The sequence below is a fragment of the Trachurus japonicus genome, chromosome 20, assembly GCF_045865225.1.
Source record: "Trachurus japonicus isolate A0001 chromosome 20, Traja_1.0".
Taxonomy (NCBI): Eukaryota; Metazoa; Chordata; class Actinopteri; order Carangiformes; family Carangidae; genus Trachurus; species Trachurus japonicus.
Genome location: NC_140926.1, coordinates 24,098,074 through 24,123,638, shown reverse-complemented (window position 1 = coordinate 24,123,638; position 25,565 = coordinate 24,098,074). Strand labels below are relative to the sequence as shown.

At 43.0% G+C, this 25,565-nt stretch overlaps 2 protein-coding genes across 2 annotated transcripts in view; one reads left to right on the top strand and one right to left on the bottom strand.

Moving 5' to 3' along the window:
* sugct (succinyl-CoA:glutarate-CoA transferase) overlaps positions 1–12,465 on the bottom strand; it is a 127,828-nt gene extending 115,363 nt beyond the window's left edge. The window contains exons 1-8 of the mRNA XM_085763437.1: positions 12,301–12,465; positions 10,703–10,751; positions 10,541–10,614; positions 10,349–10,434; positions 8,654–8,704; positions 8,419–8,539; positions 1,956–2,047; positions 706–849 (exon numbers count right to left, since the gene is read on the bottom strand). Of these exons, the coding sequence (XP_085619563.1) occupies positions 706–849; positions 1,956–2,047; positions 8,419–8,539; positions 8,654–8,704; positions 10,349–10,434; positions 10,541–10,614; positions 10,703–10,751; positions 12,301–12,433 (750 nt within the window). The 5' untranslated portion in view covers positions 12,434–12,465. The remainder of the gene's footprint in view (positions 1–705; positions 850–1,955; positions 2,048–8,418; positions 8,540–8,653; positions 8,705–10,348; positions 10,435–10,540; positions 10,615–10,702; positions 10,752–12,300) is intronic.
* A 4,406-nt stretch (positions 12,466–16,871) lies between these two features.
* Positions 16,872–25,565, top strand: part of LOC146966967 (protein NLRC3-like) — a 15,859-nt gene continuing 7,165 nt past the window's right edge. The window contains exons 1-8 of the mRNA XM_085764021.1: positions 16,872–16,903; positions 17,991–18,200; positions 18,349–18,405; positions 19,157–19,407; positions 19,622–21,479; positions 23,341–23,514; positions 24,646–24,819; positions 25,060–25,233. Coding sequence (XP_085620147.1) covers positions 16,872–16,903; positions 17,991–18,200; positions 18,349–18,405; positions 19,157–19,407; positions 19,622–21,479; positions 23,341–23,514; positions 24,646–24,819; positions 25,060–25,233 — 2,930 coding nt within the window. The remainder of the gene's footprint in view (positions 16,904–17,990; positions 18,201–18,348; positions 18,406–19,156; positions 19,408–19,621; positions 21,480–23,340; positions 23,515–24,645; positions 24,820–25,059; positions 25,234–25,565) is intronic.

The following is a 25,565-nucleotide window of genomic DNA, read 5'->3' as shown; positions in this document are numbered from 1 at the left end:
TTTGAACTTACAGAAAAGATAGATACAGGTCCATCAATACACTCACCACACGTTTTACCCCACAGACATAACCACACTGAACAATGCACTACAGCCATAATCACACTGTACAAAGCACCATATTAAATAGATAAGTGCAACTGTAAGTGCAATTATCCGAATGTATTAGTACTGTACTGTAGTACTGGTTACTGTACCGTACAGTGTCTGTATAGGGTATATTGGTACTGTTGAGAGTGCATGATGTGTTATGTTTTAGAATATGTGTATATTGTATATTGTTTTAGTATTTATTTATTTTATTCTCCTGTCTTTTTTTACGAGTCCGTATCCGACTGTGCACTTTGAATTTCGTTGTACACACAAGTACAATGACAATAAAGTATCTTGAAATCTTGAAATCCGTGCTGTTCAATCAGCTGTACATCATTAACTCACATTACTGCTCCACGTACAACAGAGCTGATCATCTTTGTCAACAATTATCAGTCCAATAATTATACTGCAACATTAATTATGATTTCTCATGTTGTTAAGTACAGTCTGACCAGGTAACGGTTTAGGACAAAGAGTGACACAGTTGTTGTAGCTGATCCCAGATCAATTACATGTGATTTGGGATTTTTTTTTGTGAAATTTCAACAATTATCCTCATTAGCTGCTCACACACACACGCACGCACACACATACACACTCAGCTGTTACCTGTGAGGACAGCAGGTTGCAGTCGATGTGAACCCCTCTCCCGGTCTTGTGCCGCTGCAGCAGGGCGGCCATGATGGCTCCGTGTGCATAGAGCCCCGTGGCCAGGTCCGTCATGGCGACACCTGGACGCACCGGCTCACCATCCTGCCAGCAGACAACACCGCATCACGCTTTATAGAACATGCAGCACCTTGTGTTGTGGGATTGTGAACAGGAAGTTGTTTATGTACTGAATGTACAGCGGTTTGTGTAAGCCTGGGGCCTTTGTCCAGAGTTCCATGTTCTCTCTGTGCCTGTGTGTGTTCCTCAGCCTCCTGTACATTAAAATAATTGCCGACTCTAAAATTAAACCCAGTATGTGAGTGTATGAGTGTATGTCTCTATCTGTCGGCTCTATAATAGACAGATAACCTGTACCATGCTCTCCTGAGCTCTGTCTAACTAAAGTCCTTAAAGGGATATTTCAACATTTTAGCAAATTCGCCTTTTGCCATAATCCCTATGTAGTCATAGGAGTAGTTTCATTACCTTTAATTGTCGATGCAAGCTGTTAATGGAGTCTACAGGGCAGCGCAATGCAGCCTCTAAATAACACATTATCTGCAGAGAAACTCCTTCATTTCACTAATATTTTGTTATGATATGCTAGTGCTATTCCCCTCTGAGTCCGGGGTTATCTGTTATCAACATTCAGGGTGTAGGTTGACCTACTGACCTCTGACCTGGATGATGTCATCTCCGACCGCTGTGCGGGTCATTCTGATAATAATCATTCGGCTTCGAGGTTAGTAGGTCAACCTACAGACCCCAGATGTTGATAACAGCTAACCCCGGACTCAGAGGGGAATAGCACTAGCGTATCATAACTAAATATTGGTGAAATTAACGAGTTTCTCTGCAAATATTGTGTTATTTAGAGGCTGCATTCCGCTGCCCTGTAGACTTATATGGAGATACACGACTCTTGGCTGGAGCTAATTTCGTCGAAACGACTTGTAATGACACTAAAGTTATCTGGGTGAGTAAATTATCATGTTTTATGCTAGAAATAAGGTCCAGATTGTAAAAAACGGAAATTCCCCTTTAAGTCTTGTTGCATGTTTTCTACCTGTTATGTGTTTTTGTATCTGTTGCATTTCTGGATTTGGTTTCCGTTTCTGTTCATGTTTGTGTTGTTGTTCTTGTCTGTACTTGGTCCTTTATGGATCGCTGTAGTAAACAGCTAAACAAAGAAAAGAATGGAGTCTGACCTCGGGCCCTGTGATGTGCATCATCCCAGACACAGCAGAGGCGATGGAGTCATAGCCAGGACTCTGTGACTGTGGACCAGTCTGTCCATAACCTGCACACACAGACAAACACACACACACACACACACACACACACACACACAGGTTATTGCCTCTGTGCCAGTGGGCTGGTTTCTCTCTGAGCAAAGAGGAAACGCCGAGGAGAATCAAACCATCGGCCTTTCAGCGTCTCCTCTTCCAGGAAAACCACATTCCAGCTGCTTGTTGAGTCTGCCGCTCTGACTAAACAACCAGATTGATTTCCTAAAGAGCCCAGGCTGTGGTCACTTCATATCAACAAAAAAACATTTGCATAAATGCTTTTTAAACGATAACCAGCCCACAGACGGGATGAGTCTGCACAGCTCTGAACCCTGAGCGCAGTTGACCGCTGAGATGTAAAATACAGGAGGTGGAAGAACTGAGTGGAGTGATGAGAGCTGAGCACCACAGTGGAGTCAGTAGTAATAGTATTAGTGTGCACTTCATCTGATTAGACAGGGTGCAACAGCTGAAGCATCACCTGAAGATATAGGATCGATTCCCACTGCTTCCATTTGGTTAAAGGGATAGTTCACCCAAAATTGAAATTTCACTCATTATCTACTCACCCTCATGTCGACTAAGGGCTGGGAGAAGTTTCAGAGTCCTCCGTGCCTTCTCTGAGTTACAGCGGGGCTCCGTGCAGCACTGCATTGCCATATGACGGTAGCGAACAGAGCTCACTTTTCTTCGTCCAAAAAGACACACCAAAAAACATCCAAATACCTCCATAGTGCTGGTCTGTAATGTCCCTCTTGTATTGAAGCCCCAACATGAGAAATTGTTCAGTGCGATTACTGACGCCGACACAATTTCGCATTTCGGGGCTTCAATACAAGACGGACATTACATATGAGCAGCATGGAGGTATTTGGATGATTTTGGTGTGTCTTTTTGTTACGAAGAAAAGTGGTATCCATTTGCAACCGTTATATTGACATGCACTGCTACGCCGAGACCCCCTGTAACTCAGAGAAGCCACGGAGGACTCTGAAACTTCTACCAGCCCTCGGAACAATTTCTCGTGTTGGGGCTTCAATACAGGAGGGACATTACAGACGAGCAGTATGGAGGTATTTGGATGTTTTTTTGGTGTGTCTTTTTGGACGAAGAAAAGTGAGCCCCGTTCGCTACCATCATATGGACATGCAGTGCTGCACGGAGCCCCACTGTAACTCAGAGAAGACACGGAGGACTCTGAAACTTCTCCCAGCCCTTAGTCCACATGAGGGTGAGTAGATAATGAAAATTTCAATTTTGAGTGAACTATCCCTTTAAAGGGGATGTATTATGGAAATATCACTTTTTGTAGGCTCTGTATTTGGGTGTTTGTCTTGTCTTCCAGCCTCCCAAATGTGAGAATTAAAGCAGATATCAGTGGAATGTTTTTGTTAATATAAGTCCTAAATAGTCCTATTTTCCGTCAGCAATCACTTACATGAAGTATTTCAGCCTAAACACGAGTCTCTCCGTCACTCTGCTCTGCTGTAACCCGAGGAGAAAATTTTCCTTGTGGGATACAAGTGTTATCCAATGAGGGGAGAGAACGGCATGAAGGGCTGTGTGTGCAGCCAAGGGATGCGCGTGAATGTGGTGACGTAGCACGAGGACCAATTGATGCCTGACAAGGGCGGGGGCTGCTAACTCATGGTGCGTTCAAGGAAACTCGTACTTTGTGTTTTTCCTTCCTGTGAAGTCATACCAGTTCGATCTGGTACGAGTTCACGGGTCGGAAGTTACGAGTGGCCGTTATAGGGAACTTTCACAGACAACAGGACGGTAAAAACACGAGCTACGGGTTACCTGGAACGCTACCAAGTCGTAGTTGTGACTTGAAGCTGTAACTTACGGTTTCAAAAGCCTGCCTTGAACACAGCATTAGCCGAAACGGCCGTGCCGCTGTTATCTGCTTTAACAGAAAAAATCTGTAATTTGCAGACTCCCTAGGTTGAAATCCACGTGGTTGTACTGTTCCCTCGGTTGACATATTAGTTTTTGAATTTGCATAACACCACCCCTACCTGTGTGTATTGGTAGCAGTAGAAGGGGCGGGGCAAGCAGTGGTTCAGTTGCATTTAAAGGGACAGGCTCTGAAACCAGCCGTTCTGAACAGGGCTGTTTTGAGAGGATGAAAAGAGTGATGGGATGTTTGATCCTTGGAGTATTTTGACCAAAGCATGTCATGTCTTTAAGACACCTGGGGACTATTTTATGGAAAAGGGGCAAATGTGTCTCCTTTAAAGCAGAAGTAAGCGATCCGGTGGTTTTGGCTAACTTCTTGTCAGCCGATGGAGTTAGCAGTCCCCGCCCTCGTCCCTACGTCACCACATTCACTCGCATCCCTTGGCTGCACACACAGAGAGGACCGCCCCTTTATGCCGTTCTCTCTCCTCATTGGATAAAGGTTGTAGGATACAAGGAAAGTTTTCTCCTGGGCTTACAGCAAAGCAGAGTGACTGACAGACCCGTGTTTCAGACCAAACACTCTATAGAAGTGATAACACAAACATTCCGCTTACTTCTGCTTTAAATTTACATTACTCCCTTACAGGCTGTGTCTGAAATCTATCTAGTGGACTATAGTGAGTACGCCATTTTGTTGTGCTATCCAAATGTATATAAGATTTAATATACCCTATATAGTGGACTCATAGTATCTCACAATATACTATATTGCATTGTGGTCGCACATGGTGGTCATGATCACGGTCGACATTGATCTGGAACGTTTTAAGTGTACAACAGTGGTGATGTAATTAACTGCTTGGTGTAGTCGTGCTGAAAGTGTTTTGTTCATTTTACCAATGAGCTCACTATCTAGTTCTCTATATAGAACTCTGTATATAGTGAGTGGGGACTGAGTGAGTGATTTTGGACAAAGCCACAGTGCTGGAGCAGCAGTCATGAGATGTGTTTCATGTAAACTTTTCCTTGGATCTAAACACTAGACATGAGTAACTGGCGTCTGTACGAAGTGGTGCTGGAATGCAGGGAAGAGGGAGATAACTCACTGATGTGTGTGCATGCGACAAGTTTACATTCCATATAACAGCACAAAGTCACAGGTTACATTGTCTGCCACAATCAACGTAATTAACAGTGAAAGATCCAAGGTATCTAATCTCAGGGAGTTATCATTCAACGTCAAAACATCCCACAAAAAAACATACCAGTAAACACCAAAACACATTAAGATTTGCATGGAAATAAAATCCACACGTCTGGAATGGACTTCTGAAGAACTTTGCTGCATGCACAGACGTGTTGTGGCTGACATCCACACACTCTGACCAACCTGCTGGAACTGAGACCAACACAATAACTTCACCAAATCCAGGTTCTGGTCCATTAACCAACTTTTTTTTTTTCATTACAGTTTCGGGGGATCAGGACATGAATCTATGAAGCGTCCTGCCCAGGATGAAACCAGGCTGTAAATCTGCCCGCTGCATCCAGCTGCTGCAGCTTAATGAGGCCTCCTGGGTAATGTAGTTTTTTTCCTTAAGGATGGGAGGAGGAGGGGAGGACAAGAATGTGGGAGCGATAAAGCAGCAGTAGAGGGAGAGAGAGAGGAGGAGGAGGGGGAGAGGGGACACAAAGAGAAATGAAAAGGAGGAAGAGTAAAGACAGAACGGAGAGGGAGGTTACGAGAGAGAGGTGGGCTCAAAAGTTTGAAAAGTTTTTAAAACTTGTTTATATATATGTATGTATATATATATATATACTGTATATATAAATATAATTCATTTTTTATAATTTTGGAATAACAGACTCTAAACTATAATTTTATGTACGCGTCTGGAGGATTTTACTGGTTCCATCATTTTTTAAACTCACATGGAAACACTTGATTTTATTATTGTGTATTTGATGAGTTTGATGAGGGAAACCAAGAAATCCCATTAGCCTCCGTAGTGTAGCTCTGAGCAGCTCACGGCTCTGCTCCGCCGTTCTAAAAATAGCTTACACCGACAATTAACAGTAATGAACCTACTCCTAAAACTATAGGGATTATGGCAATGGGCCAATCTGCCAAGATGTTGAACTATCCCTTTAAGGCTGTCAATGTGACTCAGTTACAAACGAATATCCCGACTCTGATAAGCTGCAAAACCAGTGAATTAAATCATAGCCATCCAGGAGGAAGAAGAGAAAGAAATAAAACACATAAAATATAAATAAATCAGTACCTAATAAATAAAATATCAAATAGAGAAACACCCCAAACCAAAACAGAAAACTAGAACATATAAGTTGGGCCTACATGGTCTGCATATGTACAGCATTTTCCAAACAACCAGGCAGTACTCTGAGGTTCACCATCTTGCCAAAGGGCGCTCTACAAGGGGACACCGACAACACCACAGCCACCTAGAACTGGTTTCACATTAGTTTCCTGCCTTGATTTGCTGTGTTAACTTCAGTTTGTCTGATCTAAAACAAGGTGTCCTTGAATGCACCATGGTGTAGAATGTGCAGCAGCCCTATAAAACATCCAGCCTCGACCGGTTCTCTGTGTAAACATGAATCTCCACTGATTCAACACTGAAGTTTCATGTTGATAAAACTGCTCATTATCAATAAACACAGAGTCGACTGTAATAGCCTGAGCCTGACGCTGAAGCCGGTCCGGTGCGATCAGACCCAGAATGCCTTGCCTGCCAGTTCCTGACATGAGTCAAACCACCGCGGCTCCTCTCTTAAATCACTTTCCCCCAGTTCCTGTGCGACTCGGTGCAGCCGGTCCACATTACCCAGCTGCCATCGGGCGGCGATCGTGCCAGCAGGGCCGCTTCCCGCTGAGGAGAAGCCCCGACGCCGCCCGTTAACTCTAATGGGCCTTTAAACCAGCCGCAGACACAGCTGAGAACACGTCGCTGAAGTGAGATGAGATCAACGGCCTTCACATCACAGCCGCTGTCACTGATCTAAGTGATCCTCTTTACTGTCTCAACGCCGGCAGCGGTGCAGCTCATGTCAGCAAATTCCTCTCAGACCACATCAGCCTGTGAACTGCCCCCCCCCTCACAGAGCAACACGCAGCCATGGTGACGATCTGACCAGCCGTCTCTCCTGTACTCAGACAGGCCTAGTTTCATACGCTTTTTGTTTTTAAACACAGGTAAACCCCATAATCAAAGCTGAATCACTCCTTTCCAGTGCCCAATTAGTGTGTTTGGATAGAAAGAAAGACACACACACACACACACACACACACAGTGATTGTGTGTTGGAGCTTTAGAGCTCCCAGTTCACTGTCTTACTTGGTTTACTGTAATGCACTTTACAGTATGTTGGTGTTAACCAGTCTTCACTAGCCTGACTCGAACCTGTACAAAACACTACTGCTGCTGCTGCTGTTGTTCACCTTTTAAAGGGATAGTTCAACATTTTAGCAAATTGGCCCACTGCCATAATCCCTATAGTTTTAGGAGTAGGTTTGTTACCTTTATTTGTCGGCGCAAGCTATTTTTAGAATGGCGGAGCAGAGCCGTGAGCTGCTCAGAGCTACACTACGGAGGCTAATGGGATTTCTTGGTTTCCCTCATCAAACTCAGCAAATTAATCAATGAAATAATAACGGAATGTTACAAGACGGAATTGTTTTCGAGGCAAATGACTGCTTGCCAAAAAACTGCCCCCGACAGGAATGCGCATCAGCGGTTTTGCATGAATTTATCTCATAGCGTGGTGAATGTGCAGGTCACAACTTGTCCACCAGAGCGTTGTGGAGTTGTTGGATTGTGTATTTGATGAGTCTGATGAGGGAAACCAAGAAATCCCATCAGCCTCCGTAGTGTAGCTCTGAGCAGCTTGCGGCTCTGCTCCGCTGTTCTAAAAATAGCTTGCACCGACAACTTCCTGAAATTAGGTGGGCATTTTTATTTCCTGTCCTTTACTACTGGGTGAAGTGATTAATCAGGTGTGCCTGATCACTGATAATCACTTCATCCAATAGTGGACATGATGAAATAAATACTGTATGTCCACCTAAATCCAGGAAGTAGGAGCTGTGAAAACCATCTTGTAGTTTGTAAGTGGTTGACTAGGGGTCATTTAAAAAAAAAGAAGGCTCCATCTATTCTGGTTTTAGGAGCAGAGACATTTTCCTTTTGTATTTGTATCTACCATTTATGCTTTTTGGATGAATTTATCATATATTGTGTTAACTTGATTTGGTTTCCTTTGGTTGTAAAGGGCTACATACACTACTGTAGTGGACAGGTGGCAGTTTGCCTACATTATGTGGTCTGAAAGATTCCACAGCAGAATAAGGCATGAAACCGTGGGCTCCTTCAGGTGTTTACATCAATGCTGATTGAAAATCAATGTAGACTTTTCTACTAGCAGCTAAAGACTGCTTCAGTCAGTCAGTCAGTACCTGATATGGAGCAGTAGATGATCCGTGGGTTCACTCTGCTGAGCTGCTCGTATCCTAAACCCATCTGATGGAGCTTCCCTGGCAGGTAGTTTTCTACCAGCACGTCACACACTCCTGTGAGCTGGGACACACACATACACACATGTTAAGTCAATGGACCTGGGCTACTGGTACAGACCGTCAAACATTTCCTTGGTGTTAGTGTTGAGAAGCTGCTGCTGCTGACGTGTCGTACCTCCTGGATGATCTCCACTCCTCTGGGATGCTTCAGGTCCACAGCCATACTCTGGAAATCAGACAGTTAATCCAACACTGAGGTTGTGAAGCACCAGTGGCTCCTTGTTTGTATAGTATTATGCTTTGAGGAATCATACAAGACAACATGACCACAACCAGTGAGTTACATTTCCAGTCTTTGTGACTAAGGCCCTATCCCATTTCCCCCACTTCCACTCGATTTTGACCCTAGCACTCGGTTTTGTGCGTTCTCGTGTAAGGGTAGTGTGTCCCAATTCTTTTAAGAGCGAGGGGAAGTGCTTTTCAACCCTTAAAACTACCCCTTAAATCGGAGGAAGGTTGGAGGCAGACTTCGAACGTAGTGCATGATACTTTGTGAACTGGTTCCGTTATTGTGGGTGGCACCAGCTTTTGCGGCGCATTATCGCCACCATAGACGTCGGAACTAGGGGTGCGTTGGAACCGCCCCGCACGCGCTCCATCAGCCTCCCTACCCACAGCATTTCGCTTTTAGAAAAATTAAAGAAATCTGAATTTTAACTCAATTTATCTGACTTACATTTATCTCATAGATGCAGCCTGCCTGGCTCTATGCAGCAGCCTGACATCTGGCATAGTGGAGTCAGGCTGCATCTGACAGCTTTTTTTTTGACCCAGCTTGTATTTAGGGCCGACCTTTATTTGTTTGTGTAAACAATTGAATACCGGCTATTATTTGAGGAAATGCGGTATGCTATTATAAAATAACTTCAAATCAAATCTTTAATCATTCATAAGTGTGCATCTCTCCCCCGACCCTCCCAACAAAAATCCCGCCCCCTACGTTGTCGCTACGCATGACGTAGGTGACCACATCGGCTACGCTAAGTGGTGTCCCATTGCGTAGTGTACGGTCTCTCCTTCTACCACTTCTCACTTAATCGTCAAGGGAATCTCCATTTGGAGAACCGCTCGAAACCGAGTGCTAGTGTTAAGGGAAGAGAAATGGAATTGGGCCTTAAAGTTCACTGAACCTTTTAAAGTGTGAGAACCAAAACACAATTGTTTTTCCTCCTGATTTTGATAATAATGAACTCAACTTGATTGAAAAATTCTGAGATTTTCCAGAGAGATTCCAGGTTTGCACATGTGTAGAAGTGACAGTGACAGGAGCAGGAGTGTGTTGTTGTTTTTCTATAAAACAAGTTGATGAGATGCCCCTTTTTCTTTTCTCTACATCCTGCAGTCATTCATATTGTATGAATGATACACTTATACACAGTAATAAAGCACGTTTAGTTGAGTACTGCACTTATTTATGACATACTCTTACTTTAAGCAGCTTTTAGTCAGTGAATCAAGTGTATTCAATCTTACAAACACAACAGAACCAAAACTAAACTGTAATTCTCCAGAGCACCATGGCATTATACGGTCCACGTCCAGTCCAGTCCATACTTGGATTTTCAGATACAAAGGCTCATTTCAAATGTTTGTTTTGATTACCACACAAAACAAGAAAGAAAAAGGAATACAAAATAACTATTGCTGCTTTTGTGAATTCAGTTGTCTAATTAAAACCATTTCTATTTCTTTTGCAGCATAAACACAGTATAACAACAAGAAATGATGCCAGGGCTGAGCAAGAAATCCCTTGTTTGTGTGCATGTGTTGAACAGACTTCATCAAGGCGCTCTAAAGTGTCCTGCCTTACTTTTTTGTTCCTGTTGACGCTGAGGAAGTAAGCGCTCTCCGTACCGACAAACGGAGGACCCCAGGCTCTGGTGTCATCGCCTGCACCTGTCCAACACAACACACAGAACATCACACACATTTAGATCCTTCACTCACACTCAGAAACGCACTAGAAGGGAAGTGAGAGAGGTAGACGGGCACTAACACTCACCTGGTCTCTCTACTTTAATCACTTCAGCTCCCAGGTCTCCCAGGATCATGGTGGCAAAGGGACCAGCCAGAACCCTGCACACGTTTGAAAACATTTAGATATATCGCTGATCCTGGAGCAGAGGGGATGAGAGAACTCTGTGAAAGCTCAGCATTACTGTACCTCGTCAAGTCTAACACTCTGACGCCCTCCAGTGGTCGCAGGGTTTCTCCTGTTGAAATGTCAGACAGTGAATCACACAGACAGTGAGAGAACACTAGTTTAATTGGGTATGTTTGCAGTGAAATTACTCAGGAAAACAATCATGGACTTAAAGATATGGAGTTCATCTTTTGAGGAATTGCACTATCCTTTACTTTTTCTGTACACTGAGGAATGTTTGGCCAAAGTACTAGCTACCTGCCAGCTATTTTTCTGTGAATCAACACATTAATGCAGATGCAGGATGACTGTGGGTAGGCTACTAGGGATGTCACTCAAACGCACAATTAATTCATCGTAAAGATTCCTAAATACCGTCAAAAAAGATTATGTTGAAACCATGTTGGCAGATGTGGGCAAAAATAAAGGTAAATGCACTGATACTGGTCCATTTAACTAACGTAACATGTAGGAATTTAAATGTTAGAATGCCATTTTTAATTTTAAAAAAATAACAAAACAAAACAAAACACAATTAAAATAAATGTAAACATTTGGTATAGATGACAATTAATGACCTGAATATTTTAAACACTGCCCCTGGGGGATTAATAATTGGTCATATATTAATAGATACTTCAAATACTTTGTTTAAACAATGAGTAATGTAATTATATTTTGACTGTATTTGATTTTACACATTCATAGTGTTGTGAAATTAATGAATGCATAATAATCGTGATGATCGTAACACCGTGATTATTTCTCTGACAATAATCGCACCAGAAAAATGTATAATTGTGACATCCGTATAGACTACTCAACAGCTTTTTCACGAATAGGCCCAGTCCCTCATATTATAATTGATTTGTGATGTGTCATATCAGATATTTCAGTCTGGATGTTTCCATTGATGAGTCAGCTGCTCAATCAGAGAGAGGGGACATAAGCTTGTGTCATGAGTCCATCCCAGCAGTGAGGAGCAGGGCATGAAGGTAAACCTGTTCTGTAGGAGTCTGTCTGTCTGTAAGATGTCCCGTGGAAGTTGTGAATGAATTGTGGTGTGATGGATAGAAGTGACAGAGGAATAATAGTGATCTATATCTATAAGATAACAAGCCTTGTATGTTTGCAGCTCACTTCCACACATACTGTAGGCCTACCTGAGCAGGTGCTGTGGTCCAGTGTGGTGAATTAGGTTTCATGTTAATTTTCCCACTGTATTTGAATATTTTATGTTCAAATACAGTCTCATTCTAATGTCTGTTGGTATGAACCATAGAGATATTTATATGTCTATGGTATGAACTATGAACCACTCGGTAACAACGTGTAGTTGGTTTGGTCTTATTTTGAAATTTCAATTTTTTGCACCGTCAGATTTACTGCATCTTGACGCACACACTTTGACCTACGCTGATTATTAAAGTTTGTGCAGTTAGTGAAAACGAGAAGTCAGAGTCTCTTTGCATAGCGAGCGAGGCTGTGGATAAACACACCTGACGTCTGCCGCACGACAGGTGTGTTTGCACCGACGGAAGGTGCAAAGTCGGTGTGTGAGGGGAACACACCGATAGAGCTGCTAACATTAGCCAGCTAGCTAATCTCGGGGCCAGTACCTGTCTGTGAGTGGGACATTCGCCATATTCTGGTGGGAAACCTCGTCGGATGATTCCTCGGCAACAGAGAAGTGAAACCTTGTGGACAAAAAGCCGATAAACGGATTTTAAACGCTCTGACAGAGACAGACATCTCCTCCACCTGTTAGCTTCAAGCTACTACAATCGCGACGGCGCTTCCGGGGCACTCATTTCAAAATAAAAGTCAGAGATGATTTATTTTGTGCAGTTTGCAATTTTTTTTTTTTTTTTTTTTTTTGCCATCACTTCAGATTCACTGAGCTGATCGTTAGTTTTATAACATCCTGACATATAAAAATAAAAAAATCAGTGTAATTTATATTTCAGATCAAATAAAAAGTATTCCTCAAAACATTGCATTTTGTTTCTATCACTGCTCAGTTTTAAAGACATGAACCAATTTGAGTTTTACTCTCCAATTTCTATTGTAACTTGACATTTATTTTCATACTGTACAACAATATAGTTGCAATTGTGTTGTTTTCTGTAAATAAAAAAATCAGGAGACATGAAATGGTTAAAGAACAAAAAGAAATTTCACTTACATCAATGCAGCAATACTGGAATGTAAAAAATACTTAAAACCCCACAAACTCTGTTATAAACATTTCCTGCACTGATGAGTCTTCAACATCAGAATTAAAAAAAAAAAAGTAAATCATTTTTTGTTTTTGATGTCATGGATGCATTTCCAAATATATACAGTAGGCCTACTGTGCAAAAGTTTTAGGCAGGCGTGGTGGAAAAAATTAAGTCAGAATGCTTATCCATCATGCACCATCAGTGAGGCATCTGATTGGACTCAAAAACATTCAGCCAGTGTCATTTAGAACTATCATCAGCATAAAGAAGAACAACAAGTCCTGGAAGATACAGTTTCACTTCATGCATCACAACATGCTGTCCATCACCAATAGGAACAAACTGACCAAAATCACACACACCGCATCTAAAATCACAAATCATTGTGATTTGTCACCTCACCGAGCTCAACCTCAGAGCAGTCACACGCATAGCACGGACAATAACCAACGACCCCACTCACCCTCTTCACCCACACTTCACGCTGCTGCCGTCTGGTCGCAGGTACAGGACTCTGAGATGGCGATGGCCGGGCTCGCTTTAACAAAAGCTTTGTCCCGTCTGCCATCTCCGCACTGGTTTTACATGTTGCTCAGTGTTGGTGATGTTTCTGTTTTTGGTTATGTATTCATGTGGCTCAGTGTTGTATGTTGATCAATGACAGAGAGTGAAGATGATATGAATTTCCCTATGGGACAATAAAGGCATTCTAATGTTGTTCAAATGGGGCAGGAGGACAGAGTTGCAGCTGTGAAGCAAATTGAAAGTCGACTCGACGGAGCACAGTTTTGTGAATGTGATATGTAAACTGACTCTCTTTCTTTTTTTCAGTTTAAAGCCTTTAAAGGCTACTATGTCACATATTACCAGTTATTATGTCATAAAAGAGAGACTGCAGAGCAGAGGGTAACTTTCAGTTTCAGTTTCTAGGTGACAAATAATGAGTTAAACTGGTTTCCTACTCTTCTACTGTTCTGGAACATAGGCTACCTGATACCTGACACTGACTCACCTGTTTCTCATTCAACATAATTATACTGTGATCACTGGTCCATTTCCAGTCAGATTCTCTATTGTGTCACCAGTCATTTCTTTTCAGCATTAATTTTTTCACCTGTCTTGACTTGCCTCTTTTTACACTTTTGCCTGCTCTTTTACCCTTTTGTCTGTTTGTGTGGTTCCTCTGCCTGTCAGCAGGAGAACGCTGTTTTGAACCTTTCATCAACCTTTAATCTGTGTTTCTCTGGTGTTTACTGGAATCTTCCTCCTGCTGAGCCTGACTGTCTTCCCTGTAAACAGAGAGGGGAGGGGCCAAGCTGGTCAGGTGATCTCTGAGAGGAGGGAGTCAAACAAACAGAAGGCAGCTGACACAGGTGAGTGTTAATAGCCTACAATATAATTATCATTTTTCTCTGTGTCTATTGCGATGATGATTATTAATACACTCTTATTTATTTTATTTTTTTGATTGTTTGTTTTGTTTTTGATATGTAATTAAACTGATTGATGAGAGACTTTTCCCCCTTGTGGATTGTGGGGGGCAGAAGAGACATGGTGAACTTCTGCTCACAGCGACACTGAGAGAGTAGCCTATAGGAGGAGATTAAAAATGTGTGTGTGCATCTTAAATTTACCATGGAGACATTCACAGTAAAATCAGGTTCCAGTTTGGGTTAGGATTGAGTAGTATTTATGAAGTTCAAGGTCGGAGTTAGGGTTAGGGTAAAAAACATATAGTTCTCTATATGTTCGTTTGTGTGTGTGTGTGTGTGTGTGTGTGTGTGTGTGTGTGTGTGTGTGTGTGTGTGTGTGTGTGGTGGTATTTGAGTCATACTCAAAAATCTAAACAGACTTGTTTGTCTTGATTCTGTGAGTTGAAACGTGTTCTCATTCCAGAAGATGAGCACAGGTCTGTGTTTCCAGTGTCAGCCCGTCTGTCAATGAAGAGTGACGGTCCAAAGATAATCTGTTTATCTGGTGATAACTGTCCAATCTTGTCTCCAGTAACCGTGGATCCTCAGACTCACAGTAAGAGACTGTTTCTACTCTAATGTGGCCTGTAAAGTGATGGTGGATGATGCACTGGTTATAAAAACAAAGAATCTGCTCAAAGATAATGAACCATGAGTCCTTCTGTTTCATTACATGGGGTTTAGAACCAGAAACTGAGAATCTCAAAGTCACAATTTTTAAGGGGTCATAATCATAAACCATATGTTTTGAGACTGGTATATTAGAAAAAGAAAACAAAAAAACAACAACCTTGTGGGGTCAAATCTTGATTTTATCGTCCCAATGTCATCTGACAAGATCAGTAAACACATAGAGGAGCTAGTGGAGACAAACAGACTATATGTCTATTTTCAAAGTGATTCTCTTAAAAGGGGGCGAGAGAGAATGGCCACAGGGTGGGGTTCAAACTTCACACTTTTAGCTCAGATGTCCAGACCACAGTCTATATGGTCCAGACTCCCAAACACCAGAGGACTGTTTACAGTTGGAAGAGGGACCATATTTCCTAATGTCAGCCAGGTTATACTGTAGTACAACACACCTGACTGTGCTGTGGCTAATTCATCTAAACTCACATCTCCACAAAAAGACGAGAGAAAGATATTTACTGACTGTAGTAAAACATACACTTATTATCCTGTAATATAAATAATCTAAGATTATGAGGGTCGGGCAGCAGTCCACACTCCAGGCCATTTTTGAAGAAAGAGAGCCACCACCAGACAAGCCAAGAAAATGACCTCAGACTCCACCCATGTTCTCTGCCATGAGCACCAGCTTCTTCCCTCAGGTAAACACTTTGGTGTAACTCGGTGCAGGCCTAACCAGATTCTTTCATCATCATCCCTGTCGATCAAAGCCCAAAATACCAATCTCACCCTAATTGTATACAGAAGCTCACAGGCAGAGCTCTTGGAAACTGTCCAGCAAACCACATATTTATTCATCTTAAAGTCCCCCTCCCGCAACCCTTTTTGGTCATTTTAAAACCAGCTCATTAGCAATGCACCTCTGGAGGGTGGGCGGAGACTGCGCTGCTCTGCACCCGCCCAGCCACCTCTTCGCACCCCACCCCCCGCTTGCTGACAGCTGGACATTGTGCAATTACAGATTCAGCGCGTTTAGCGTAAAACTCCACACTGGGATTCGGTCACAGACTGGAACATAGTCCTTGCTCACGGTGCAAGCTGCTCTACCAGGTGAGCTACACCTGTTATACCTTGACTCTGAGCCAGATGCAGAGCGGGGCGGGAGCTTGTAGCACTAGTGCCCTCCCCTGGAGCTGTGACACGTCAACTCCAGTCTCCCTGAAACTGCCAGTTTGCGTCTGCCATTGGTTCACAGCAATTTGAAGGCAGAATTTGATTTCTGCTGATATGTGCATATAGTGGGAGTCTACTATTTGGAGAGGTGCGACGGTTTGTCGGCCGAGAACCAGCCCGCTGAACTTGAAGCAACCAATTAACAGCGGGTAACTGTCCGCGAACCTGTCACTCAACGTAACCACGCCCTCATTTATGTATGAATTTGAAGCCAAAACAATACAATACCTCCCACACACAGTGTTCACAGAGGTGGAAACTTATCAGTAGAGACCCAAAAAATAAAATGTACCAGGCTGTAAATATGTTTTTTTTATGCTGTAAAGTCGGCTATTTTAACATGGGAGTCAATGGAGAGTTGCTCACTTCTGGTCCCAACCCCCAGGGGCCGCCGGAGAACTGCAGCATTTTGAATGAGAAAGTGGTATTCACTTGTAGAACCCACAACTCCCCCCTTGGGCTAAATAAAGCGACTAGTTCGGGAATAAATATCTTGTTTCTGACTGATCCGTGAGACACTGCATTATATCTGGCAGTGACTTTTGAACAGACCTGTTTATCCTGATTTAAATGTCTCTGTGAACTGACAGTCAGTGTCCTGGTTTACCTCTCAGGCTAACTGAAGTCCAGAATATGAGTCTTGGTGTGGAGCCAAAGGAGGACAGGTCAGTGTCTCCAGTATCAGCCTGTCTGAGTGACCAGTCCATAGATGTTCCTCTCGCCTTCAAAAATGAAGCTGGACCCTCAGACACACCGTAAGAGAACTGCTTAAAACACATGTTTGTCATTTTAAATTAGCACTGCCAATGACATTTCTTTCTTTTTCATTAAAGCAGAAGTAAGCGATCCGGTCGTTTTGGCTAATGCTGCGTTCCAGGCCAGCTTTTGAAACCGTAAATTACACCTTCAAGTCACAACTTACGACTTTGTAGCGTTCCAGGCAACCCACTTGTGTTTTTCCGACCTGTTTTACCTGTGAAAGTCACTATAACGGCCACTCGTAACTTCCGACCCGTGAACTCGTACCGGATTGAACTGGTACGACTTCACAGGTCGGAAAAACACGAGTTACGGGCTGCCTTGAACGCACCATAACAGTCCTCGTCCCTACGTCACCACATTCACGGCGTCCCTTGGCTGCACACACAGCCCTGCATGCCGTTCTCTCTCCTCATTGGATAAAAACTGTAGGATATGAGAAATGTTTTCTCCTCGGCTCAGAGCAGAGCAGAGGGACTGACAGACCCGTGTTTCAGTCCAAACACTCTATGTAAGTGATTGCTGTCGGAAGATATAACTATTTAAGACTTATATTAACACAAATATATCACTTACTTCTGCTTTAAGTTTAAACACCATTGTTGGTCTTGGATCAACAATAGCTTGTGTTTTATTTACCAAGTCCTCCATTTGATATGTAGAGTTGGTCAAATGTCGTTTCTATGTCTTACACTGCTTAGCTATTCCTATCTCCTTTAGTAATAATGACACATGTCATCAAAGTAGTTTAGTTTATTCACTTTTATGAAGGTGGGGCTGTGTATTGGAAGTAATCCTCCACTCCTCCTCTTTCCTTGGCAGACAGTAAACCCAAAGCAACTCTGAGCAGAGGTGTACCTTCAGTCAGTCAGTCAGTCAGGGACATTAATGATTCATGGTCTTGGTATCTTTGTAAATGATTCTTGAACAGACATGTTTATCCTGATTCCTGTGTCCATGAGTTGACAGTCATCATGATGGTTTTCCTCTCAGGCTAACTGAAGTCCAGGTGATGAACTGTGGTGTGAAGAAAAAGGAGGACAGTTCAGTGTTTCCATCAACCCGTCAGAAATGCAAGTCCATAGATGTTCCTCTCGCCTTCAAAAAGGAGGACAGTTCAGTGTTTCCATCAACCCGTCAGAAATGCAAGTCCATAGATGTTCCTCTTGCCTTCAAAAATGAAGCTGGACCCTCAGATACATCGTAAGAGAAATACAAATGTATATGTTTTAAATTTATATAGTTATGGGTGTCCATGTGATTTTTGCTTGGTATCTTTGGCAATGACTTTTGAAGACCTCATTCATGTGCCTGTGTAAACTGACAGTCAGTGCTCTGTTTTCCTTCTCAGGCAAACCACAGTCCAGATGAGTCACAGGCCAGAGTCTCCAATATCATCCTGTCTGAGGTACCAGTCCAAAGATGTTCTTCTTGTCTTCTGTAATGACCTAAAGCCACTTTGCCACTGCCATCAGAAGCCGATTGGTAGGGGGTTTACAGTAAATGGGCTTTTTCGCCAGCCAAAGCTTTACATCATGACATATCACCACTACCAATGACACTTTTGGCTCAGTGGCTCAGGGGGTAGAGTGGGTTGTTATAATAATAATCAGAGGGTTGGTGGTTCGAATCCCGCTATCTCCCAGTCTCTGTCGTAGTGTTCTTGGGCAAGACACCTTACCCACCTTTCCTCGTGTGAATGTGTATGAATGATTGTGTGAATTCATACGCATTTGTGTGAATGACCATGGTGGTGATGGTCGGAGGGGCCGTCTGGCGCACATTGGCTGCCATGCTTCCATCAGTCTGTGCCTACAAACGTAGCTTTCCATCACCAGGTGTAAATGTGGTATGAATGAATAACGGGCTGCATTCCAAAAGCAGGTTGAGTTTCCTGCGCTCAAAGCACAATATAAATGTAAACCATTATTATTATTACTATTATTATTATTATTATTATCTTTTTATTGTTAATTTTGTTTACCATCTAAGTTTTTTTGTTGTTTTTTTAACTAAAAGAATTCCGTTCTTCCTACTGTTTGTGTCATTGATGACTCTGAGCCACAAGTTAGTGCATTTTGGGGGGTACAGGTTTTTCCACAAGCGATTTGAAAATGTGCATTTTCAACACGTGAGCCATTAATAAAGCATTAAAACAGATGTGTTTATGTTCCTGGTAGAAGGAGAAGTGATGTTACAGAGGAGCAGCAGCTGTCCTACTGTGGTCTGTGTCAGGACGTCCTGAAAGATCCGGTCTCTACCAGCTGTGGACACTGGTTCTGTAGACAGTGCCTCAGCTCATACCGGGACCACTGTGGTTCATCAGGAGACATATCCTGTCCCCAGTGTCGACTAAGATCCAGAACAAGACCAGGACTGCAGACGGCTAATCAGACCAGCACCATACAAAGTAAGACAGCACCTGTCTGCTGATGTCATGATTTCTGAGACCAGGACTCGTTTTTTTAAAGTCTCAGTTGCCATGTCGCACAGCAGTGACATTTAAAATGATTTGAAAAAACATAATATTAATAACTTTTTCATTGCTTGTCTTGGTTTTTCTGTAGATGATGAAAATAACCATAATTTCTTTCTTCAGTCTGACGTTGCCTCTTCTCTTTCAGCAGGTAGTGGTCTGGAGGAGGTTTTAGATCAACATAAGATCAGTCTGAAGAGCAGATGTGAACGTGTTACTGAAGGAACTGATGGAACAGGAAGTGGAATCCTCCTCAACAAGATCTTCACTAAGCTCTACATCACAGAGGGACAGAGTGAAGAGGTTAATACCCAACATGAGGTCAGGCAGCTGGAGACAACTTCAATTAAGAGGAACCTCCATGAAACTCCAATCAAGTGTCACGACATCTTTAAAGCCTTACCTGACCAACAGAGGCAACGCATCAGATTTGTTCTGACCAATGGCGTCGCTGGCGTTGGAAAAACCTTCTCAGTGCAGAAGTTCACTCTGGACTGGGCCGAGGGCTTGGAGAACCAAGATGTCAGTCTGCTGGTTCTGCTCTCGTTCAGGGAGCTGAATCTGATCAGAGATCAGCAGTTGAGTCTTCTCAGGCTGCTCCATGTTTTCCATCCAACATTACAGAAGGTGACAGCAGAGCAGCTGGCTGTCTGTAAACTTCTCTTCATCTTTGATGGCCTGGATGAAAGCCGACTGTCACTGGACTTCAACAACAGGGAGGTTGTGTCTGATGTCACACAGACCTCATCAGTCAACGTGCTGCTGACAAACCTCATCCAGGGGAATCTGCTTCCCTCGGCTCTGGTCTGGATCACCTCCAGACCTGCAGCAGCCAATCAGATCCCTCCTACATGTGTTGACAGGGTAACAGAGGTCCGAGGCTTCACAGATGCTCAGAAGAAGGAGTACATCAGGAGAAGATTCAGTAATGAAGATCTGTCCAGAAGAATCATCTCACACATCAAGACATCCAGGACCCTCCACATCATGTGTAAAATCCCAGTCTTCTGCTGGATCACAGCTACAGTTCTGGAGCACATGTTGACTACAGACCAGAGAGGAGAGCTGCCCAAGACCATGACTGACCTGTTCTCACATTTCCTGCTGGTCCAGACAAAGAGGAAGAAGAACAAGTATGGTGAAGGACATGAGACGAGTCCACAGGAGCTGATGGAGGCTGACAGGGAAGTTCTTCTGAAGCTGGGGAGGCTGGCGTTTGAACAACTGGAGAAAGGAAACATCATGTTCTACCAAGAAGACCTGGAGCAGTGTGGTCTGGATGTCACAGAGGCCTTGGTGAACTCAGGACTCGGTACTGAGATCTTCAAAACAGAGAGCGTGATCTTCCAGAGCACAGTCTACTGCTTTGTTCATCTGAGCATTCAGGAGTACCTGGCTGCAGTCTACATGTTCCACTGTTACACCAACAGGGACACAGAAGTCCTGGAGGCTTTTCTGTGGAATCAAGATGAGGGACATGAGGCCAGAGCCTTGTCTTTCCGAAAAGATGATAATGGTCAATTTTCTGATAGTATCAGTTCATCTCAGAATGTCTTCCTACAGAGAACCATGGAGAAATCCCTCCAAAGTAAAAACGGTCACCTGGACCTGTTTGTTCGCTTCCTTCATGGCCTCTCTCTGGAGTCCAACCAGAGACTCTTAGGAGGTCTGCTGGGTCAGACAGACAACAGTCCACAAATCATCCAGAGAGCCATCAACAACCTGAAGGAGATGAGGGGTGAGGACATCTCTCCTGACAGAAGCATCAACATCTTCCACTGTCTGATGGAGCTAAAGGACCAGTCGGTTTATCAGGAGATCCAAGAGTTCCTGAGGTCAGAGGACAGATCGGAGAAGGAACTCTCTGTGATTCACTGCTCAGCTCTGGCCTACATGCTGCAGATGTCAGAGGAGGTTCTGGATGAGTTGGACCTTAATAAGTACAACACATCAGACCAAGGACGACAGAGACTGATCTCAGCTGTGAGGAACTGCAAAAAGGCTGGGTGAGTTCATACAAGATTGATTATCTGTCAGGGTCGATCAGGGGATTCCAAACTTCCCAGCCCCTGATTCCCAGATTAATGGTGCCTGAGAGCGAAGTGGAGCATGTCTGTTAATCTAAAAAAAATGTTCTTTAAAGGAACTATGTGTAAGAAATGTATGCCAATTATAAAATCACCCAATGTGTCACAGACTAAGAAATCAAATTAATTTGAAATGCTGATCTAACCAGTGTTGTGCAAGTTAGTGAAAAATAGTAACTAGTTACAGTTACTAGTTACTTCATTTAAAAAGTAACTCAGTTAGTAACTGAGTTACTTAAACCAAAAAGTAATGCGTTACTGAGAAAGTAACTTTTTCGTTACTTTAAAATGTTTTTTTTTCCAATGCTCCCACTAAATAAAGGTTGAATAGGCTTTATGCACAGCTCCCCTACTTCCTGAACTTAAACCAGCTTCTTTATTTCCTGTCTTGCATTACTGGACAAACTGATTATGGTGTGTCTGTGACTCTGACCTCAGTAGTCACAACAATGGTCAGACACACTTGGATTCAGGAGCAGTGGAGCAGTGGAGCTGTGCATAAAGCCTTTCCCCCTCTATCCGTCATTTCTACTGATGCTGATGAAAAAACACTTGTCTTTATCTGTGAATTTTACCATCATCATCATCATCATCATCATCATGCTGCATGATGTCAGCAGCACTGCAAAAAAAATCTTGAGGATACGTCTTGACCGAGTTACATTCAAGAACCTGTTTCAGTGACGGAAAGTAAATTCACTCCAGCGGTAATTTTTTATTTCGATCGATCAGCTGTGTTTACCCAGAGCGATTGCTCTGTGTTTAGCGTTTCAGCTGTCATATTTGGAGTCCGTCTGTTGGACTCAGACCGCTGCTGCTCGGGTGGAGTGGGTAGGCCTACTGGTGTGTGCTCGCTGTGACTCTCGAGCTGTGTCCCAGGGGCTGCACTGGCACACAGCTGATTGGTCTCGAATGCTGCTTTACCTTAGCTCGCCGTCATGCAGCTGTCCTGAGGTAGCTGACGTGTGGCCCGAAACCACCTTGCGTTTCATTCAACCGAACTGTAGTAACGCGCCACTTCACATTCTCAGTAACGGCAACGGCGTTGTAACGATGGGAAAAGTAATTAATTAGATTACTCGTTACTGAAAAATATAACGCCGTTAGTAACGCCGATATACTCTAACGCCGTTATTACCAACACTGGATCTAACTGACAACAATGGTACAGCCAGAATATTCCAATTAGAAAATTATATTTGCAGCACACAAATCATTTTTTTTTTGATTTTGTGGTTTAGCCTGTTGCACCACCCACTGCTATCTCCCAAACACGAAGTCAGTAGCATTTCGCTCTGCAGTGAGTTTTGAATTTGACTGCAGCAACAGTTTTTGCCACAGTCTAACATACAGCTCCTTTAACTCTTTAACTTCACAGCCATGGATTTCACCCTACACTCACCATTTCTCCTCAGAGCAGAAAAAAAAAACCTTCATTTATTTTACGCCAGTTGACACATTTCTGGCTCTAGAAAAATGTGCATTAGGAAGGTCCTTTGGCACTCATGGTTTTATATGGTTTATATGGCAAGCTTCAGAGGCCTTGAGAAGCGATTCATATCAGCATAACAAGTTATATTCATGCCTATATTTCTTCATACATCATGTCCTTGGTTTAACCACAATAACACTGTTTTTTGCTCCTCTGTCAAAAGCAGCAGCAGGAGAAGAATAGAGCAATCAGTCATGTTATATTCTAAGATTCCTTAAGTTTCTAGATATTATCATGTTTTTATTGCCATATCCATTATAATATATTTTATGTGTTTTTTAACCACAGATTTAGTAATTGTGGACTCTCAGAGACACACTGTGAAGTTGTGGCCTCAGCTCTTAAGTCGAACCCCTCCTATTTGAGACAACTGGACCTGAATGGAAACAACCTGCAAGATTCTGGAGGGAAACTACTTTCTGCTGGATTAAAGAGTCGGAACTGTAGACTGGAGATCCTGGGGTGAGTTTGGTGTCTGGCACTCATCATATAAGGTCTCTGAAGTTGTTTTAGAGATTCCCCCCCCCCTTAGTAAGGGTTAATGACACTCAACATAATGAGGTGCCAACTTACATGATATCACTTGTAGTGGGAGGTAAGGGAAGAAGGGACAAAACAGACAGCCTTGGAAAATGGTCCATCATGATTAGGATAGTTATTACCCTCTGGTGGTGAAACAAGGACTTTGTGTTCTGCAGTGTGGACAATGTAGCCTGCGTCCTGATAGGAACCACTGGAACACAGAATGTAATGTGTATGAGGGGTCATGTAGAATCCTGTGTGCAGTGCGATGGTTGGAGTGTTTGCTGGTCACAAAAAGCAGACAGAGCTCTAACAGGGTGTCCAATAATTTTAGAGCAGACTTTGGTGATGCTGAGTAAGTGTGTCCGATCTTGCAGGCTGATGGAGTAAAACCAGGGGATGAATGAGAATGTTAATATGGTCTCGATGAAGGAGTGGTAGAAGGTCAGGAGAATTTCTTTATTCACTCAGAACGATCTCAGCTTCCTGAGCAGATATGGTCTCTGGTGACACTTCTTAAAGATCATCTCAATGTTGGAGGAAAACCTCAGAAGGCCGTCAAATGGTGCCCAAGTATCTGTAGTACTTCTCATTCTGTATACTGGTTCTAGCTAGGGTGAGAGAGCCTTTGTCTAACCAAACGGAACTAGTCTGGCCTGGTAGTTGGGCGAGAGGAGCCCATGCAGAGTGAAAAGCAAACGGGGTGAAATGCCGTTCAGTCATATGCCGCCCCCTGCTGGAAGCAGCTGGTACTAGTTCCTACTGGAACTGAAATCTGGCCAAATTATAACTGGTTTGACACAAAACTCTCTTATACTCCTTTTATACACCATTTTCTGTTGTGCCTTTACTTCTATTTGTCTGCTTTTATTTCTGCTGAGAGAATTGAATGACTTTTTTTTGTGATAATGTGCTGTACAAAAACATTTTCTGTCAGTCACACACACAACATGTATCACATCATTATGCTCCACAGCAAACGAGAGACAGTAAACTCATTTTAAAGAGTTCTTTGGACATGTCTGATTAGATTATTAATGAATAAAATGACATGTTTTGATCTTTTTCCAGATTGAGAGTCTGCGGTTTGTCAGAGGTCAGCTGTTTTTATCTGGCCTCAGCTCTGAAGGCCAACCCCTCCCATCTGAGAGAACTGGACCTGAGTGAAAACAAGCTGCAGGATTCAGGAGTGAAGGAGCTGTGTGGTTTTCTGGAGAGTCCAGACTGTAGACTGGAGACTCTGAGGTCAGATTACATGTATAAATTCTGCGCTGAGAATAATTAGTCAATGTTTTGTAACTGTCCAAAATGTCTAGTGCTGATCATTTCTTCCTGAAGCTGCTTCTTCAGTTTGCATCTGCTAGGTGCAGGTGTTTGGAGTTTCATACATGTCTACATTCAAACTATTGGTGCGATTATAACATACTGAATGGTTTCGAGCAAAAACCTTTTATTCTAAAGTCACATATTTCATTCTTTATGTAGGTTGAGCGACTGCAGTTTGACAGAGATCAGCTGTTCTTCTCTGGCCTCAGCTCTAAAGGCCAACCCCTCTCATCTGAGAGAACTGGACCTGAGTGAAAACAAGCTGCAGGATTCAGGAGTGAAGGAGCTGTGTGGTTTTCATCAGAGCCCAGACTGTAGACTGGAGACTCTGAGGTCAGACACCATGTTTTAGTTTTTGTGAAGACACTAAACTGCTGATGTGATCCACTCTGTACACTGATTTATTCAATTCTCTAAAGGGATATTTCAACATTTTGCAGAGCGAACTGCTCAGAACTAAGCTACAGAGGCTAATGGGGTTTCCCTCATCAAACTCATCATACCCATTACCCTCCGTAGCGTAGCTGTGAGCAGCTTGTGGCAACAACACAATTAAAGGTAACAAACCTACTCCTAAAACTATAGGGATTATGGCAATGGGCAAATTTGCAAAAATGTTTAACTATCCATTTGAATTACATTTAGCTACTGCATTAAAACTTTTA